Source organism: Haemaphysalis longicornis, unplaced genomic scaffold (assembly GCF_048455015.1).
Source record: "Haemaphysalis longicornis isolate Haplotype H1 unplaced genomic scaffold, Haemaphysalis longicornis Haplotype H1 scaffold_2, whole genome shotgun sequence".
In the NCBI taxonomy this organism is placed as follows: Eukaryota; Metazoa; Arthropoda; class Arachnida; order Ixodida; family Ixodidae; genus Haemaphysalis; species Haemaphysalis longicornis.
In genome coordinates this window covers 119862927-119883836 of record NW_027526295.1, presented here as the reverse complement: position 1 = coordinate 119883836, position 20910 = coordinate 119862927, and the positions used below count along the sequence as shown (strand labels likewise).

General features: G+C 45.6%; 1 protein-coding gene and 1 pseudogene across 1 annotated transcript in view; one reads left to right on the top strand and one right to left on the bottom strand.

Annotated features, from left to right (window-relative positions):
• Positions 1-871: 871 nt before the first annotated feature.
• Positions 872-2324, bottom strand: LOC144169160 (legumain pseudogene; annotated as a pseudogene).
• A 16461-nt stretch (positions 2325-18785) lies between these two features.
• The window catches only part of LOC144167339 (uncharacterized), a 30282-nt gene continuing 28157 nt past the window's right edge, over positions 18786-20910 (top strand). The window contains exon 1 of the mRNA XM_077696634.1: positions 18786-18943. Coding sequence (XP_077552760.1) covers positions 18848-18943 — 96 coding nt within the window. The 5' untranslated portion in view covers positions 18786-18847. The remainder of the gene's footprint in view (positions 18944-20910) is intronic.

Below are 20910 nucleotides of genomic sequence, written 5' to 3'. Positions count from 1 at the left end.
TGAAATGGTAGAATTCGTGGGAAATTTCCCGGTGTCATACTGCCACTGCCACTTAAGGGTTTGTGTTTGTGAGCCGAGTCAAGCTGTTAGGTCTGAATGTTAGCCAGTGGACCATTCCAGATGTATTTCTTGGAAATAAACTGATTGGTTGATTGAATGCGAGGCCTTGCTGCATGGCACTGGGCGGTACAGTTTATTTAAAAATGTCGCAATAGGAAACGTGTTCAGTAAAACTAGAGGCCGCTGTTGTTGACCGGGGTGCCTTTCGGCACATAGCGGTTATGGCACAAAACTTAGGACGCGGTCTGGCGTCCTGAGGCTTGGACGCCACACTAGCCACATTTCTGCGCACTAGAATTAAGGGACGATTTTACGGGTCTAGAACAAATCCGTCTTCTTTCGCCATTTACAAGGGTGCAGCCAACACCAAGGGTTTTGTTGTGCACCCCAGCAGACTGCCGGCAAACCAATGGCCCTAAAGTTCCATCTCCGTTGGTATCACAACTAGCGAGTGTCACATGTCGCATCGGATTCTTCTTTGTTTGCTGCTCAAGCCTGAAGTCGCGGGTGAGCTAATTCTTGTGCCTGCTACATAATGTGTTGGAGTAAGAACAAGAGAAATTCGGAGCTGAACAAAGGACAAAAAGTGAAGAGTTTCTGAAGAACAAATTTTTGATTTTCACTGATCACCCCGACATTCCATCCATTTATTTTCTGAAAATACAAACATTTCTATATCATTTAAAACAATTAGAGCTTCGCTTTGGATAATGTAACCGTTTCACGGCCACAAAATCTCGCAAGTCGCCGGAAACCACGACCGTTACAGGAACCCGTACAGGAAAAATGGCAGTAAACAAAAGTAAGTAGAACAGCACCTTTACAATATTGCAGAACAAGAAGTCAAGCACTACGTACTGCATTTTGAATTGCGTTTATACTGCTATTTTATACTGTTCCTGCAACCATTTTGTGCGTGCAAGTTACGTCCATAGCGTCAGTAATGTCACTTATGTCATAACCCGCTTCGCAAATGTTTACAAAGACATAGAGCTGTCCAAGGGCGTATGGGTTCATTGAGAGATTGAAGCAGTTGTCGTTAAAATGTCGTACAGCGCGTTCGTAGCAGTCAAAGTTTCGCAGGGGCTGCTTCTTATGCAAAAGTGCCTCGCTGGTTTCTTCATTTTTTTCGGAGATTGTACTAGCAATTTCAGCTACTTTCTTTTGAAGGAACGATCGCTTTCGTATGGCGGATTGAAGCTTACGCCTAATGGAACGCTTGGCAGCAGGGCTGGAAGCCTTTGTTAGCTTATTCCGCAGGATTGTGATGGGCACGTCACGGCTCGACACTCCATTACAAGGTACCGGTGGAACCACGATGGGCTTTGCATCTTTGGCTCCCTGAAATTCGCTCAGCGAAAGCTTTTCAATACTCAGGTCACCATATTTCATCACGTGGCCAGGTATCGCCTCTTTCTTGACAATGCCGTACTGGTCGAGAAGGGTTTCCTTATGCAAGTCCTCTCGGTCCGAGTCCTCCATCCACCTGACGCTGTAGACGTCGCCGAGAAACGTTTCTCTGAGCTGATCGTAGTAGCACACGTAGGAAGGCTCTTGTGGATTGGCCGCCGTGGTTGCATAAACGTTCACGTTGTCGGGGAGGAGGCCGTCAAATATGGAACCCGATTCACAGGCCTCAATGTAGATGACCATCTTAGCGAACTTGTTTTCCTGGTGCATCTTCTTGATAGCGTTCACAAACGGCCTGGCGTGCAGCTCACCGTGTGGAAACGCAAGTAGCCCCGGAGCTCCATGATCGACGAAGTTAACGAACACATGGTCGTTGGGTCCACTAGCGATCACTTTTCCGCTTCCCCCCTTTACCTTCTTTCCTTGAAGGACGTCGAGGAAGTTCTGCGGTGTCACCAGCTCTCCGGTGTAGTCCTTGGGAACTCCTGGATAGACGTTGCTTCCATTCGGGTGGTTGATGATGACACCTGGAGTGGGGTTGTATCGGTTGTTGGCAATGTCATCATACATCATAACCACTATTCGTTCGTCTGGAATGCCATGATTACTAAGCAGGTGGTACGCGTGACACACATCAGCCTGGTGCCTGTAGTTGTCGTAGAGGTGGGAGCCAGCGACTAGTAAGGCCCAAAGCTTCGGTTCCCCTGCTCCCAGTTCTGACGATCGCGCTGATTGTTCCTGCCCAGCTCCGGTTGCCAGCCCGAAGGCCAGCAGGATGACGATGACTGTGGACTTTTGGGCGTTCATTTCGCTTATGCTGTGATGCGACACGTTGCCCGGAGCTTTTAAAGGCGTCTGTCACGAGCTTGCCTCTTTTGTCCAAAAGCGATAATGCACTTGATCTTGCGACAGAGAGAACAGCCAAGGTAGGAGCGGCCTCAGGAGGTAGGTGCGATAACATTGTATGGGATGTTTCTGTGGAAGCGTATTGCCAATATCTTTGATGTGACATTCTACTACTTCTGGAGAAACACCTAGGCTTTGACTCCATGAATGAGATTACTCGTTTCTTAAATCTAAATGCTGCTTCTACAAGGAAATGGAGGCATTAAATGCATCGTAATTTTGTTGCATCGTAAATGTTGTTAAAGAGGATAAGGCTTTTTTGAGGTGAAATTAGGCCTGAAACATTTTTTGTTTTAACTAATTCGTTACTTTGCGCCTGATTGTACGTTTGGGTGTATTTGTTAAAATATATGCTGCATTACGTGCTCAAATATTTTTTTATTCCAGGCAAATAATTTGGAATAGAATATAGTGCCTCTGACGTTGGGAAATTTTGAAAGCTTGTCTGAAGAAGTGTTCGACTTTTCGGCAAAAAGTTTCGCTCACTCACTCACTCACTCACTCACTCACTCACTCACTCACTCACTCACTCACTCACTCACTCACTCACCCACTCCCGTTTACTCGCCCAAGCTTAGAGTGGAATATTAGGCGCGCCAAAGTGGAATATTGACGTCTAACTTCGACCATGTTGCATTCTTTACCATGGCAAACCAAATCTTGACGCACTGGCGCTTTTTTTTTATTTACGTTATTAGCAACACGGTCGTACCATCGGGATCGGACCTGCGGCAGTGAGCTCAGGCGTTTAACGGCTGACCCACTGAACCACTGAAGTGGTTGAATGATAAATTCTATAGGCACCGGACACAGAAGTCGGCGCGCGACTGTAGCGCCGCCTCTCGCTGCCTCTTAGCAACTCTGGGTCGGTGGATATCGTGACCGGCCGTTCAGCGCAGGCAAAAACACGCGCGCTGCGTGCGGTTCTACGTTGTGTGGCGGAAGCTTTGTGAGAAACATAGTTGGAATTGCAAGTTGCGGGGTCCGAAATTATCCAAATGCTGCAGGAAAGAATGAGTGGCAGCGCCGCTACTGCTGCGTGAAGGACTGCCACAATCATGACAGGCAGCCTGCCGTCATTCTGTAGAGGTTTCTGGGGCAGCCGTGGAGAATAAGCGTCGCAAGAAATGCATTTTAGCAGTAACAAAGCTACGAAATTTTTTGTCAGTGGAAAGAGTAAAGTTTTGAGTACGATGACTGTTTATGCGCAGCGCAGACACGCAGGGCCGTAAAACTAAAACGTTTGCTTTCAGTGTGCCATACCCATCGCCTTCAGCGATGAATCTCATGCCGTCGTAGTATTTGCATAACACAATGTATTAAGGCTTCCGCCACTACTGTTTTATCAGCAGTAACCTTTTTTTAGAGACATTCACGGCACCGAATGGATTCCAAAAGGCGGCACAAGCATATGTTCAGAGCACTTCGCGGGTGATGCCAAAAACAATGTCAAGACGGTCAATACGCATCCTGTTTACTGCCCTACTTTGTTCCATGAAGTGTACAGAGTTCAGCCACGCATTCCAATCGAGAGCGTGGCAAGCTATCAAAGGCAAGGTTGCATTCACTCGCGCTGACTTCTTTAATGCGTTTTGCGTACTCTGAAAGTTGAGGTGATTATTGTTTAAGCAGAGGATGAGGCGAAGGAGGAACTACTGTTTTGGAGAATTCTGAGCGGCCTGAACAAACTGTATCACAATTACCCGCTAAGACGACTCTAAGATTACTCACAGGATAGAAGCCGAAACTAAACGGAATCTTCCTAAAGACAACCGCAGCTCCGCAGCAGATTTTCAACTGCGTGGAACTGCGTTTACTTTATCATCAGCTAATAACGTTTGGAATCTGTGGTTAATTAGTGACAACACCAACCGAGCTGAAGAAGGGCAACCGAAAAAGTAACTTTAGAGTGGTTGCACGAACAGAGGAAACAGCACAAACACGGTTCTGTCCTGGAGCGCTGTTGTATACGCTATGGTCACTTTATTAGGCTGTGATACATGACAAAATTACACTGACCTGAATTGGTGCTGTAAATAAGCATCCCTTGCTGAGAGTGGGACTTCGCAACGATGTCTGTCTCATCAATTTCTTTCACGGCGTACACGGGCGCGGGAACGTACAATCTCTAACTTCGTGCGCACGCGAGGCCGACAGTAGTAGTTCAGCCCCGTATTTGTCCGGGAATAGCCAGAAGCGTTTGAGACATGGGGAAACTATTTGGCAGGAGAGTTTTCCAGCAGGAGACACCTGTCAAAAACAATTGCAGAACCACAAAAACAAACAACCGAGAGGTGCCGAATATATAAACGCGCGCCCGCCGTCTGGCTATCACCGATCCAAAGTTAGCTCACGCTTCCGCGGTGCGGCGGTGGGTGTACTTATTCGTCGCGCCCTCTGAGCAGTGACCGGTCTGTATTGGCGACAGCAGTGATGATTTAATCTATACATGAGATTAGTTTTAGTAGTTTTAGCGCCAATATACCAGAGAATTGTAACCTTACGCTCGATGTCACCTGATCCGATTTAGGCCGGGGAATATTAGTGTTTGTTAACAAATTAAACTCATTTTTAAATATTTACTCTTTAAAGAAAAAAGAAGATATAAACACAGTACACACAGGGATACAACAATATTATCGAGGGCCGGAACCAAATAAGACTGCCCTCTTTTAACAAGATGTAAATGGCCCTTGCAGCAAAAAATAAGAAAAAACCTGCACCTGTCCGTTTACGACAATGCTGGCTGAACAGGGAGCTTTCTCCTGAGCTGTTCCTTGGTAGTCGTCTTAGTTTGTCCTTCGAATCGTTGTGCTTTCACTTTGACTTGCACGCAGTTTGGACTTTTGACCGCAAGGGCTTTGACTTTGACCCTCTGACCTTTGATTTCGCACAAACAAATGTTTACGTACAACTATCTTCGTTTTTAGACAGAAGGGGTGCGTGATCTCAATGCGGAGCATTCTTTGGCGAGTACCCCTACAGCCAGGATAGTGTAACGCCCTTTGTTGGCACAAATATTGCGAATAGGCCGAAGTAATCGTTATAATAGCGTAAATAGAGACAATTGGTCGAGGTTATCTTGAAAAATAAAAAAAGCAAAAATCCAAACAATAAAAAGGATCTTCCGTACACAAACCTACACAAATGATATTCCGTTATAAAAACACGCATCTGATACATCTTTCCCAAAAACCGAAGAATAAACGACCCAAAGAAACGTACGTGATGCGAAGAAACAGCAACAATGAGAAAACCGTGTAACGCCGTGCATTTCCACAAAAATGCAAACTATTGGACGTGACACATTTATACGTTATAACAGCGTAAATGGAGATAATTAGTCGAACAAAATTTTGAATCACCAATAAAAATAGAAAAAAAACAACAGTTGGCAGAAATGGTCTGACGAAACCATGACGATTCATCGTATACATATCCTTGAACAATGGATTAAACAAAAAAAATCCCGCAACAGAACGCTCTAAATGAGAATAAACGAAAGCGAGAACGGGGCACCATGTAATTCCGTGCATTTCCACAAAAATACATTACTGGCGGAGGTAACACGTTTAGTGGTTGCAATATCGTAGATGGAGATGGCTAGTCGAGCAGAATTGAAAACCCATCAACTAAGAAAAATAGAAAAATTCGATATCTTGCAACAACAAAGTGGGAAAGCAAAAATATGCGTCTAGTACACGTCCACGAAAAAACAAAGATAAAGACTAAACTAAAAACCTCATGAAGCGCTGGAAATGCCATGAAACATATAAAACGGGCCAACCCTGCACTACACTGTGCATATGCGGCGAAATGCATATTTGGCAAAGTAATGGCCCTTAGTCGCTATAATGGCATACATTTACATCAATGGCGGAAAGAAACAAAAGAAAACTTAAAAACAGTCAGATAACTCACCGCCGTCGGCTACCCACAGCGAAATGTGACTGCGAAGAACACACATTCTAGACAAACAGCATGAAAATGATAGGCATTATTAGACAATTTTCTGAATGTCTGCAGATTTTTTCCTTCCAATTTTGCTAGTTCGTGCACCCGTTTCCAAATCCACACTGCTTCGACCGTCGGGGAATGGCGAAATCGAGCAGACGTCGGCTTCATAACGCGACGTCCCAGTTTCGATTGCGACAACGAAGAAATATTTTTTCTTTCACTTCATCTACAACGTTATCAACATCATCAGCAACAGTTGGCTTTTCTGTAGTGCGCTTTCAGCGCGACATACGCACTCACTACGACTAGAAAGCTTCGCTTTTTAAGAAAAAGGAAGAAATAGAAGAACGAAGCAATAATTATCCAAACGATTTTTTCTGACATAATAAGTTGTTTGAAACATTTTTTAAACAACAAAAAGAGGCAACGTTTTGTAGCTTGGCAGTGAAACTATTTGACTTACTTGTTCCAGTGATTTATAAGGTGTTTTTCCCATAGTTAGAACGAATTTTATGGAGTAGAACGCATTAATTATGAGAATGCTAGATCATTGAGCAGGTTTCAGGCAAACTGTGTTAACATTTCATTTCCTCTGAACCATTTCCAGCTTAGCTTAGGGGATGGTATATGCCACTAAGTTATAAACATTAGGTACATCGAAAAATTGAAACACGTTTTCTTACGGGAACAACCTAAAGCTACGCGAAGTGCTCCTTTTTGTAAACAAAGAGAACTCAACAACTATGCATTGTTGTGAGTCTTAGATGTACGGGCTGTATCCTAGAAGTTCAAAAGTGGTTTCTGTGGAATAGAACCCCTTTCAGTTATTGGTCTGCGAGATGAAACTAGAAAATCAGATTCGCACTTTATTTAATGTGCAGTTGCATTAGAAGTTGGGAGAAAAAGCCAAAGTGATGCAGCGCCGTTAAGAACCACTGTAAGGTACCACTGTCAACAGTGTGCAGGACAAAACCAGGTATTTACGCAGCATATACTAAACGTAAACGTGTACACCTGGCGTCTTTCACCCGCTGCTCAGGATTCGCAGTGTTGGCCTTGAAATACTCCAGGTAAATATTCTTAATTTTGTGTGAACTGACGAGGTGGCCGGGACGCTCGTTACACCATAAAATCGAGCGGGCATTCGTTTTGTCTTTCCTGGCTTGCTGCTGTTGATTGTTGATTTGCAAATGAGGCAATGGCACGTGCCCTGCGAATACAAGCCGATCATATATGGGAATATAAAAATAGCCCGAGACGACCCCGCGGTGCATGCGTGGGATGCTGCGGGTTTGGTCGGCTGTCGATCACCTGAGCGGCCGCTCCCGCCGCGGCAGCCGCCACTACGTGAGCAGAACGACGGAAAATTTGACGTAGTGCGTAGCGCCGACAGCGGGCCTGGCAAATCACGCGTTGCGCTTCGACCGGGGTACATCGCCGGTCAAAAGGTTAACTTGCTCATCCTCCACGAAACTGCTGGACGAAAGTAGTAAAGTTTGCTTTAAAACTCCCGCCATGATTGAACGTGGTTAAAGCAGGCTTGTTGAGCGAGAGCTCTCTTTTCATGCCCAGAACGCGCAGAGAACATGCAAACAATTCCACCCCAAGACAAAACAGACGCAGCTCGGCGCAGTAGGCCCTGTGGGTGCGAACACGCAGTGACTTTGGATGCAGCCAGCACCTCCTTGATGCCATGGACCCTCACTCTTTTCCACTATCCCACTCTCTCTCTATCTGGATGTACCACTTCCCTTGGAACAAACGGGCAATTAAACGCTCCCACTGCGCATGCTTGAATTATTTTCTGATGGCCCTGACCTTTAATCTTCCTTCCTACACAGCTGTCCGCACCATTCAGCTTGCAGTAGCGACTTGGTGCTTTAAAGAGACCCTGCAACAGTGTTTCCGACTTTCTTTGAAATCTTAAATGCTTGTAGAACGTAGTCACCCAACACACCCAGTACTTAGATCAAAATCACAAAGTCCCAAGGCCAAATATTACTGCTCTATGGCCATGAGATAAGTCGTAAACTCGCTCGAAAAAGTTTTCTCTCTTTCCCGGTCTTGACGTTCTTCGACAGCTTGAATCACGTCACTAAGGCCATGTAGCGACTTCTGGCCGGTTTTCCTTCAGTTGTAGCAATGAACGCTTTTCAATAGCAACTTAACAAAAAGCCACAAACACAAAGCAGAAATGGAAGACGTATCTGGTTCGACGAGCGAATCACGCAGTGCCGCTCCCTGCTTTCGCAGTGGTTCCAGACGCGAAGGAAACAGTGAAAGCGCGTATCGAAAGTGTTGCAGGGTCCCTTTAACTGTGCTTCTGCGCGAGGCGCTGACTTGACCATGGATGAGCTTGAACGTGATGCTGAAGCGACGAGGAACCACGACCGGGTTTACAGATGGCGACCTGCCCATGCTCGCTGATTCCTCGTGCCGAACTTTTTATTGCTTGTTTGGTTCTTTTTAGTTCTTCCGACGCCACTGCACCGGCTGACGCTTCATTTAATCTCCATTCCTATGCTGTATTCGCGTCTGCTTAGCCTGCCATCGTTGTTATTTCGTCTTTCTTTCGGTCCCTTCTGCTCAGTCTTTGCCGATTCACGGTGGCGGAATCGCACGTCCTGTGGGATGGCCGGTGTGTTGAAATAAAAGTTTTTTAACGTGAAATTGTTACTTGGCTATGCCAGCGAAAGCGCACCCACCCGGATATCGTCCGGAAAAAAACTGTCCACAGCTGCTTACCACATAGAGTTTCATAAAAATCTACGGCATATCCCTTGCTAACGCGTTCAATGGCATTCGACGCGTTTGATGGCGTGCATGTACATCCGAAATACTAAAACAAAAAGAAATATTCAGCGCAATTTCTTCTATCGCATGCAACAGGAAAATGAACAGGAAGAAGCACTTTGCGCGCATTGTTTCATATAGTGCATCAAAACAAAAGAAAAAAACATGAAGAAGCACTTGTCGCGGGGTTAATTCCCGTTGGCTTACGACGCATAGCACGAGTAAAACAACAACAACAAAAACTAGCGTGTGTCTGAAATTTCCCGCGCAGTCTTGGCATTCAGCTGCTGACGCAGTGCAGCAGCAGCATGAATAGTAATTGTTGAAGAATTAGCTACAGTGTGTGTGATGCCAAGGTAGTCTGTTATAACAAGTTGGAGATCTGGGCTTGTTGGTGTGCATTCAGCGCCAAGTTAACGGGGCGAGAAAAGGACAGAGCACGAGCGCTTGTGTTTTGTGTACTTCTGCCGTCCCGTTAAGTTTGCCCTGTTGCATCACGATGATCGTAGGTTATAGTCGCCTTAGGCTAGGCTCGGCGATAAAACTAGCCAAAAGAAACGCGTTCGCGCAAGAATGTGCTGAAATATCCTGCAATATTTTTGCATAGTACTTTCAGTGAACATATCGTACGCGCTGGTATGTGTTGCATAGAGCTCAGCAAACCCGGCAGGCGCACCGTAAAGACAAATAGTTTTCAGCAGGTTCCGATCGCTTAGGTACTGGGGCAGTGGCCCAAAAAAATACCTAGAAGATATTTGGTTCTCACCGCACGCATTAGCCTAAGACGGCTGCCATACTCAACCTTGCCATTTGTGAGGCTTGTACGATGCACTTACGGAGCTTTTACAAACGTGGTCCAGCAGTTATGGTGAAAACAACTCAGCGCCGCTGAAAAGGTTGCCGTCGATTAGTTTTCCCTTAAACAAAAAACATTGCTTTCCCGCAAGAAATATGGCACTTCCATACACACAATGTTGCTGTTGGTGTGTGCGTACAAACTCCTGCAAACCCTGTGAACTTTTCCCCTGGGATTGACGAGCTTCTCTTCGAAGAAAAGGTAGTCGACGTAAAGCGAAGTCGACAAAGTTTTCGCGTATTTAAATGAACAAAACTGCTTGAAAATTAATAACCATAGTCGAGCAGGCGCATTATGGTATCAGCGTGGTTTTTATTTGTACGTAGGCGTTTGCATAACTTAGAAACAGGGCTAGAATTAACCGTGAATTCTCGTTGCTGGCTGGTATGATAGGTAGTGATCGGTACAATCGGCATTGATTGGTACGACCACTACATTTTCCGCGAACAGGTGCAGGCTCCACTGCGAGCGAAGGGAAGCCGGCGAGTTTGGGTATTAAACTTAGCCCCACCTGACCGAGCGTGCCTTCCCTACACGGCAATTGTTTGACACGCTGGCTCGCATTGTCGCCGGCAGTGGTGGGCAGGTCGTTATGGTGGTGAGATGTTTGAGTGGCGCCCTCTGGCTCTGACGTCAGCTTAGGGACGCACGCCGCTGTCGTCTGCTACACTCCGTTTGTGAGGAACAGCAGCGCCTGTACTCGGAATCGCCGGGTTTGATGTTTTAGTGCATTAAAAAATTTCCAGTAATTTCTGCCAGCTTCTGGCAACTCTGAATAATTTCATGCTGTATCCCGCTGAAGGTCGCGACACACGAAGAGACAGAGAACAACCTTCTTCAGTGCATCGGCGAGACAATTGTTTTTAACTCGTCCTCAGTGTCTAGCTTATTGCGAGGTTCAGTGCTCAGGGCTTCTCGATAAGTATTCAAAATGCGTAGGCTTCCGTAAAGTATGTTTGAGATGCTCTTATGAAGACTCAACGGTCTAATGCTACGCACTAAGCAGCGGTCCCCTACACGCCGATCGCACGGCAGCAAATAAAGCGGCTGTCTTCTATTCCTTTCATTGCTGTTGGCTTCTATCAGATGAATGTTTTTTTTTTTCTGTGCCCAAGGCTTCTATTTTTCTGCACCGTTCCAAACGTCTTATTAGGAAGTTTAAGGAGATTTTCAAGGCTGACAAAGTTTGTGTGAATATTTTCTTCAGGCTGTAAGCAGAGATACCGTTCTTCAAACGTTGGCTTTCGTTACGCGGCTGCGAGCAAGAAGGTGATACGTGCGTTGTTTATTCACATGCAAACACAACGAGGAAGTTTAATTGTGCTAAGCCAACGCGAAACAGCGCAGACAACGTTGTCCAGAGTACTCGAAGCGGCCTTTGTGCTCCGAATTTCTATACTAACCATCGTTAGCATAACGAACTGACTCTCAACCCGAACAGTTATGACATGATTACGGTGTTTACGGCTTCGTATACTCGCTCACAAACGCAATAAATACTATACGTGACGGTTTTCAGTATAACAAGAATCAAAACCGATGAATATGTCAAAGCAGCTCTTCATTGTTTTCCAACCCTTCCAGGAGTAAAGAACAAATTCTGGCCTACTCTGGATGGCGTGCTATGAATTGAAGAAAATTACTCTTGCACTTTTTTCTCCTAAACTGAGGACCCCGATCACTAACCAGCTAGATTTCACTGTTAAAAGAGTTTCCTCCTCCTGCTCCTCCTCCGCCTCCTCCTCTTGAGTGCAGTTTTACTATACGATCTGAATATTGCAAATGTACCGAAATATCCCTCCATGTCTGAACAAACATAATTTTACTGTATTTTTACCGTAAACGTGAGTAGTTTTGCTCAATAAGCATTCATACTGATTAGAATCCTGATATAAAGTCAGCACGCGCCTATACACCATTTTCCATAAGCAGCCGGGAAAGGAGGAAAATACTCTCAAACCAGTTCTCTCGGCGGCCGACCAGCGTTGCCTGTGCGCGCTGGGCTGCAAACTTCGCTCGGCGCGGTGCGCTCCGCTGCGTAGTTCAGGAGTATTTCGCACCGTGTGCTTAGTTTTTGCGGAAATTTCAACTGTTTTAGCCAATGCTGCCATGCCGTTCAAGGCGCAAACGTCGCTTGGTCAGCACTGCTGTGTGCTGGGCTATTGAACAACCAGAGAAAGGGAGAAACATTCGCTGACAGCACGCATGTGCACGACACTGTCTGGAGAAAATGCATTGCGGTTGCGGCGTGTTTTTGCTGCATCGCTTCCCAACGCACACCGAGGTGAGATATCGGTGGATGCCGTTGATAAATCGCAACGACTTTGTACCAACGACCAACTCCAGGGTTTGTTGGGTGCACTTGGACGGCAAGCAAACGGAGCAAAATCCATCACACACAGAGCTGCGACAGAGAACGGAACCCCCTGAAATGTTAGAAACAACTTTATCCTTTACAATACAGCATTGATTGATTGGTTGATTGATTAATTGATTCATTATGGTGTTTAACGCCCCGAGACTTCATGGGTGATGAGGCGCGCCGTAGTGGAGGGCTCCGGCCTCCGGGTTAATTTTGACCACCTGGGGATCTTTCACGAGCTCCGATACAATACAACATTACAATTACTTCTGGTTCCTTGTAGTCAATTTAAAATATCATATATTGTTTGGTCATTACAGCCGATTGGCATTAAACAATCCCCTTTTCATCTTATCTAAACTTTAAAATTACGGAGTTTTGTTTACTTTTTTTTTCAGGCAAACTCATTACACTGCCAAACGATATGAAAGGATAACTTTCTCCATCTCGCACTGCTGGTCGATAGCAGGATAAGCAGGCAGCACAATGTGGAAACGCAGCTCGAGATACGCGTGAACGCTGCATTTGGAAAACAGCTCAACCTGTTCACAACGCGGTCAAAGGAACAGCTTCTAATCCTTTTGCGTTGTCACGGAATCTAAAGTATTACAATTACAAAACAGTTACTGCTGGTCGCGTAAAGCATTTGTGGTGCAAGCAACGGTTTCACAAAGGTGGGCTCCGAGCGACAGGCCGCACGCGCTGCGCATAGTTTGGTCAATCATGATCACGTCCATGATCAACCAATATTAACTCGCTCGAACGTCGACCCTTCTGCTCAACCTTCGAATAGTAATTTGACTGGTTGTGCGGTCGTGTTATTTTTGCGCCCAGGTAATTTCATTTCGTCAGTAACCGTCATAAGTCTAGTTAAGAAAGATTATATTTCATTGCGATGTCAACAGCGTAGCAATCGCCTCGTCGAAAGTCCATCGCGAGCACGAATCACAGTGACCCATGCTGAGCGCGCTCCGCATTCGACGTCCGCGCTTCCGTAAACATGACTAATCGGTGAACATTACAAGCACGGTGGCATTGAAAACACGTATTTACTCCCCGATATCGATTTCTATGTCAGTCGGTGCCATACCGGTACGTTTGTATAGCTGAACTGCGGATCACCACCACCACACTGCTACTGCTGCTCGCAACAGCCGGGATCGGCATTTTCCTCTCTGGCGGCAAATTAAGACCTAAAATCCATCCGCAGATGATGAAAACAAAACAGAAACCCACACACAAGCACTGCAACCGCTAACATAACGCCAAAACACTACGGTTCACTCGGTAATGCACGGGTACCGAGCAGACGCACGGAAAGAACGGAGCACTTAACATCCCAGCGCGGAGGTTTCGGCGGTCGCTTCATAGACGGCGCTAGCGTCAGGTCAAAAAAAGCAAATGGCGGCGCCCACGTCTAGCAAGGAAAATGGTGCATACACACAGTAGGTTATTTGGAACTCAACCTACCGTTTTTGCGGCCCAAAATGCGTGTCGGCATACCGTCGGCATAGTGAAAACATAAAGTGATATGATACAATACTTTTGAGCTTTCGGTAAGGTTGCGGAAACTGTTTTTACTTTGGGTACGATTAAATGCCTTCTGCCAAAGCGGACAGCCCCGAAGGGCTGGAATTTGTTTTGGTCTTGCATTTTAGCTCTAGTGGGTTATTAGCAGTTGGCTGGTCCCTTTGTTCCAAAGATTGCTGAATACAGAAGCTGACGCCTAGCTCCGACTCTTCGCTCTCCGCACAGTGCCGGCTTCGCAAGGAATGGGGCGACGCCGGCAATGTTTCTTCCGCGGCGGTATCTAAAACTGTACTTGAAATCACGCCTTGAGGTAGTGTGTGCGATTTTAAGTCTGTCATTATGATAAAAAGCTACACACGCGCAAAGCGTGCTGCGGTCAAGCATCAGACGTCAACCGAGCGCAAAGAAACAGCATGGACTGCGAGTCCGAGTGAAGCAGACGACAAATGCGAGAATCCCTAGGCCGACGTCACGGAGGCGCGCTTCAAGGCGCCGCCCGTGGTCGCGCTCACCGCCAATAAATCCGGTCGTGCGAGGAAGGAACTATCTGGGTCCGTTGCTGTAGTAATACAGTTTCCGCTCTGATATTTATTGAGGATTTCAGTGCATCGGTAGGATGGAAGCAGGTAAGAATATGTGCTATTTAACCTTGGCAAGACGCATTCGAAATGTCCATAGGAATGCATTAGTTGAGGATTTGATAATAAATAACGTAACATGAATTAACCTTCCGCGCCAAAACAATTGAAAATTGATATGGGGACGCCCCAACGGTGAAAAATACGAACAGACGGGAAAGATGGGCTACATGGTGTCTATCCACCTTCGTGGAGAAAAATAAAAGGACACAGAAAAAGAAAAGGACCATGTTTGCTTCCTCTTTCTCTGTCAGTGTTCTTGGAGAAATTTTTCAGCATGATGAAAAAATACACGAAGAAATACCTACATACTTGCTATTAGTGTAAACTTTCTTTGCCAGTTCTGGAACTTCCGTGCCCAAATAACTTCATGGGGTTGAACTCACGTGTTAAGCCCTCGTTGCTGAGCCGAAGGGCGCACCCCACATTCACTAGGCCCAACTTTAGATTTATAAAGACAAGCTGACGCGATGGTGCAAGGGTTGTTTTTTAGGCTAGCATTATTTAGGTCCCGGCTCCGAACCCAAACTTTACATCACACACATCAGAATATTTTTACTCTGTTGATACTGTCAGTCATTTTGTTGGACAATCACTCGCTAGAACTCCTGACACGACGTTTTCGTGTATTAGGCAATTTAATAACGTCACAATTATAATTTTGAGCGAAGTCATCGAAACCCTCCTCACCGCTACTCTCGCAAAAAAAAAAAAGTTATCGTGCCGCACGCCCACGCAGTTTTCGCACCAAAAAAGTATGCTGTAAATACCACAACCAAAAAATTGCATCTACTGCATTTCATTAGCCATGTCTGAACGAACAATCACGACGTTTCGGCTGAATTAGCAAATAATATAAGGGTTATCTCCGATTTCACGACGGGAATGTAATTACCGCGACGAAACGAGAGAGCTTGCCATTTTGACCAAAGAAATCACCTCGGCAGCCGCTAGTGATTAATCTGATACTGGTAATCACTGAGCGCCCGCAATGTGTCATAATCTCTACATAATCTTGGTAACCCTATTCATACCACCTCACAGTTACATGGCCCCGCACAAATTCCAAGCCTGGACGTGCTTGCTGGATCTACATTCCCTTCTACCCGCTGAAAAAAAAAGGTGTTGAAAACAAAGCGGGGTGTTTTCACGCGCGATGGTTAGCATGTCCGGGTAACATCTTTAATCCTTACAAAAATTTTATATAAAGCTCATTGCGCACACGAAAAAAAAGCTGAAGTATTTCGTAGTAAAGTTTTCGCTTTCGCCTCAAAAAACTTCCAAACCTACGGCTCGCGTCACTGGTGCATTGAGCAGCTCACGGAAAATTTAAAACTTCTGCCACTGTAAAAACAGAACTACTGCAGCTAACGCTCTAGTTCTTTTATGTGATGGCCTTGCATATCCCTAAATGATTTGATGCATTTGTGCTTGGCGTGCAGAATGAAATTCTTAAAATAAAAGTTCCAGATTTGGAAATATCTTCAAGCTCGGTATTTTAAAGTTTTTAGTGTTGTTTCTGCATGCTTGTTTAGTGTTCGTGCCAATTTTGTTTACGTGGTCGAGACGGTTCAATTTCAAAGAACACTTCACTGCATCTAGGTGGCGTATTTTTGTATATTTGTAAGTCAGTTAAAAAATGCCATTTTTGATGTTTTTTAAACTTTCAGGAATTACAGCCAAGGTTGCTCTGTATCACCTGCAGCGAAACATTTCGCGCTATTTTTCTTTTTTTTCAGCTACAAAGCGCCAGATATTGCCTCGTAAGCGGCATTGTGCTGACATTATTATTTCGAGAGCGTGGGCCCATCCCTCCAATGGCGATAGTTTTTGTAGCTAAGCTGTATGTGCTGCGGATTCCAAATACAGCCTGCGTGGATAAATTGGCGTAAAACAGAACTTTTTTCAAACTGAGGGAGAACGTTTTGTGTTTCCATCTCGTAGAGCTTCTGGTGTAACGTTTTTGCTGGGGAATTTTCATCCTACTTGACGGGCTTCCGGCGCTACACTTTGCCCGTGGTCTTTGCCGTCGAAACACGCGGACATCACAGATTGCCAGTTAAGCGGGCACAGGGGTATGGAGGGGGCGAGCACGCTGAGCCAGGCTTCACGCACTTACCTATGACATGCCCATTGTGCTGCTGGGATATTTAAAAGTGCACGTCTGACGTCCACATGCGACCTGACTGGCGTCGTCCTCCGTGGCCGATCGGTGGTGAGTCGGTGCTTTACACAGTCAGTAATATCACGACAAGGGCGGGAAACAGAAAGATGCGTGTTTGTCCGCTGGAATGAAGCTGGCGTTCTTCTAAATTTCATTGGTCTAATTTGCAATGAAGTACGTTGATTAGACGATAACAAACAAGCGGGTTTTGTTCATGGGCTACATTGAAAAGCGCCTAGCTTCGCTGGTCATCCTTATTCACACAGTGGAAGGACACTGAATGTTTCTAATGGAGGCGAAAAACAAATTTTCTGTGTGTCGAAATATGCACACAGTTTAAATTTAAAATGTTAAGACACTCTTTGTCGTGCATGCCTCTCTCCTCCACATTCACCTGCCATTTTATGTTCGATTTCATGCCCTTTTAGGGTATATCACAGGCAACTACCAGAATAACCACTGCAATTATGGCAGCCGGCGTTGTCACAGTGGCGTCATAAAACACGTGTGTATATGTGTGGTCTTGGCCAGGAACTTGGAATTTGGCTGGTCATAATCCACATGCTGGTTACATCAAGAACACGGTTGTCATTGCAAGTGCACTTGGGAGGCCTAATACTGGTATTGTTTCTTGGTCTGCTCACGCATCGTTTTTATCGAATTGACGAACAATAGAGCAGCCGAGGTGGCTCAGTGGTAAAGGCTGCAAAGCTTGTTCAGAAACGCTGTGTTTGATCCTGTCCACCCCTACAGTTTTTCTAATGTCCTAAGAGGTGAACGAGCCCTTTTCCCCAACCCGGACAAGAACCTCTCTGGCGCAGAAGCAGAAACGCTGAGGCAAATCCAGACGAACACTTATCCTAACAAATCCCGGCTATCCAAAATGATCCCTCAAACACACACAGACGCATGCAATAAATGCGGAAACCCTTCCAACTTATTTCACGCCACATGGACCTGCCCTATCATCTGGCCTTCAGGAAACAACCCCACAAATACGGTCGCGCTATGGGAGGCAGCTCTGGCCAGCTCCGACTTCGGGATTCAGAAGGACTTAATTCTTCGAGCCCGGAGAGGAGCAGAAGAGTCTGGGGCCCTGGAAGGAGGGCACCACCCCTAAGACAATCGCGCCACCTCCTTTTTTCCTAATAATAAACGTTTGATCTCTCTCTCTCTAATAGGGGGGAGGGAGCAACGTGGCGATGTGTTAAGATTTCGACGCAGGTTATACATCCGCAGAATGTATACATTCATCCATGGGCCTCCCCTGCTGGGCGCCTCGTTTCCCAGGTGTACCTTCGGCGTGTTAAGCCGAAGCTACAGTGTTTGGAGCGTATGTCGATATGTTCCTTTAAAGAAAGTTAATAAGATTTACAAACTAAAATGCTATATGACACAGTTGTAACGTTCTTGTGTAATCTTTAAAACCTAATGCGTGCGAATTACCACCTATGGGTGCGCACTTTGATTCTTCTATGCATATTAGGCCTATGCTCTGCATAAACACAAGAAATATATTAGTTACTGTGTTTTTGTGTTATTGTGCTATCATGACTGTAATATTATGTTTAAATTTGTCAACACCACTTTTATTGCGCACACTGTGAACCGGGTGGCTGAGGCCTCTGTCAGGTCACATCCACCTTGATATGACCTGACCAAGCCACCCCTTTGTTTCGTTACGAAATAAAAATCAAAACAAAATAAAATCAAAATTCTCAGCTATCAAATTTTTGGTATTAGTGCTGAGTGTTCTTTTCAGAAGCATTTGTGGTAGTCACAAGCCCGTGCTCCTGTTGATCAGTTGATCGAGGAATCTGAAGCAGACTTTACACACCTTCGTTTAGCAATATGTTTTTCACCGCGTTGCTTCCGCCGGTGCAATATAAGGACTCTAAGGCGCAGTCCGGCACACCCAACCATTGTTTAATTCTTTCCGGTGCAGCTGTTCCTGCTTACGCGCGTCACTGAACACCGCCGTATGTAATCTCCCAACGCGCTCTTGGCAGACCAATCGTGATCATGTGGCCACCCGTTCATTGTTCTGTTTCTGGCAAAGCAACCGCCCACCTCTTAATATGAAAGTTATATCGCTGAGGTGGGGACAGCCAGCAGGATGAGCCGATCCCATGGGTCACGTGCCATGGGATCGCGAAGAGTTATAGGTAACCATGAAGCTCTTACATACCGACATGTACACATCTCCCCAAGGAGAAGAATATCTCAGTGCTTCCAGAATAGCACCTTGCTTCATTCCAGTAGATGCCGTAAGTTGCAACCACTTTTTGCCCCACAATGCAACTTAGTGGTACGAGGCTATTACGAGGCCTTACCCCACCTGCTAACCCCTTTGAATCTTTCATGCTCTTGTAAACAGCCCTCGACAGCGCAGATTTCAGTAATCAGCTACTGCCGGTGTTGAGGGCTGTTTATGCAGAGGGAGGTAGATTAGGTCTTATCTTCAAGACTCCTCTTGCCCGCTTCTGCAAATATACGTTTTCGAAAAAGATAATTCTGTTTCTTGGCCAGCCAAAACTCTAGAAATGTCGTATCCGTCTGTATTGCATGTAAACCTCTGTGTCATCCAGTCTGTGGCCCTGCCAAACGCTGAGACAATTTTTCAGCAGGAAGTATACAATATATTCAAGTCGTTGACGCACTAGTAGAATTTGTTATACCTGGTCGCATTTTGCAGCGCCAATTGAACTTTAGGAATGTTTGAGGCCAGAAATAACTACAGAACCAGCAGACATAACGTTGTTGGAGGTAAAAAGGCAGGTAGAATTGTTTTCAGGAAAAGAAAAGAATTATAAACGCCTTGTTTGAGGTTTGAGGCAGTTTGCGTAATTAGCCCAAGGCGACTCACAAAGTTTGACCCCCTCTACCAAAAGTCGTGTGGCGATTTTGAGAATACCACGCAACATTTTACTGTTTTGTAGTTGGTCATTTTTCTCTTATTTATACGCGCGATTGTACCTCTTTGGTTTAGTGGTAATATCTGTCGATCTCGAGGATACCATGAATATTTATTCCAGTGTATTATTATCTTTTCCCAAATGTTATAAAACACACTTTAGCTCGGTTTTCAGCGCTGATTCGAAAACTGCACTCGCGTTATCACTTCCATAACCATCACCCTCGCCATATGGTAGTCTCATTTAGGGCGCCCAGCTGATACCGTGACCAGCAATTCTCTGACTCCGCAGTGAGAGCAAATATTTTCTCCCGAATGTAGAAAATGAAACCCCGCGGCCAATACGTGCACACTGTAACAGCGAATTCGATGAGCGGAGTAAACAATTAAATCGTGATATGGTTGTTCCTATTATTTCGACCGCATAAAGCCTCGTTACGGTAAATACGGCGTAGGCGTGAGATACGCTTCCTAAAATGAAGCAAGGCGCCAGAAAGCGATAGTTACTACGCAGCTGACCACGCGAAAGGGATGATTGCGACAAGAGAAATGGCGTATCTGTACTGGGAAAAACGTTGTGTACTCAGACTGCGACTGTTACATGCACTCAATTTACAACGGTGGATCCCTGTCCCGAATCAACTATGGCTGGATCCAGTGACTGCGTTCTCACAGTCAACTTAGAAACTCCTGTTATAAGTATTATTAGCTCCGGCAAGAGCAATTGGGTCGTCTAATAATGGTAAAACCAAGCTCATTCATGTAACTAATTTGTATATTCTATGAAGAGACGATAGAAAATACAATACAAGAGAGTAACGAAAAGAAATATCCCGAGTCATATCCACTAACGTGAAACCTGGGGAGGGGCGAAGCACGCAATGTATAAGTGTATTCTTGGCGCCTTGGAGTTTTTGCCAACGGGTAGAGGTATACAGCTTTGCTGCAAAAGTCCGGGAAAGAAACTAAAATAAGCGTTCTAGCGCGAGGCGTAAACGACTGTCCCTGTGCAGTTTCAGTATGCGTTACGAAGCGTTCCTGTGCGAGGCGTAAACGACTGTCCCAGTCTCTATTTAGTACGCTTTGCGTTCTAGCCCGAGGCTGCAGCATTCTACACTTCAGACACTACGTATTCCCCACCCCGCAGCCATCCGCGCTCAGCAAACATGCCTAGGGAGCGCCGGCTGCGGATGGGTCTGTTGGTTGCGGAGAGAGACAAAGGCAGGGGCTATAAGGGCAAAGCATCAATGACAGCATTTACTGCAATGTGCAAATCAAATGTACGGCGTACAGTCTAAGGGTAGGCCATAACGGCAACAT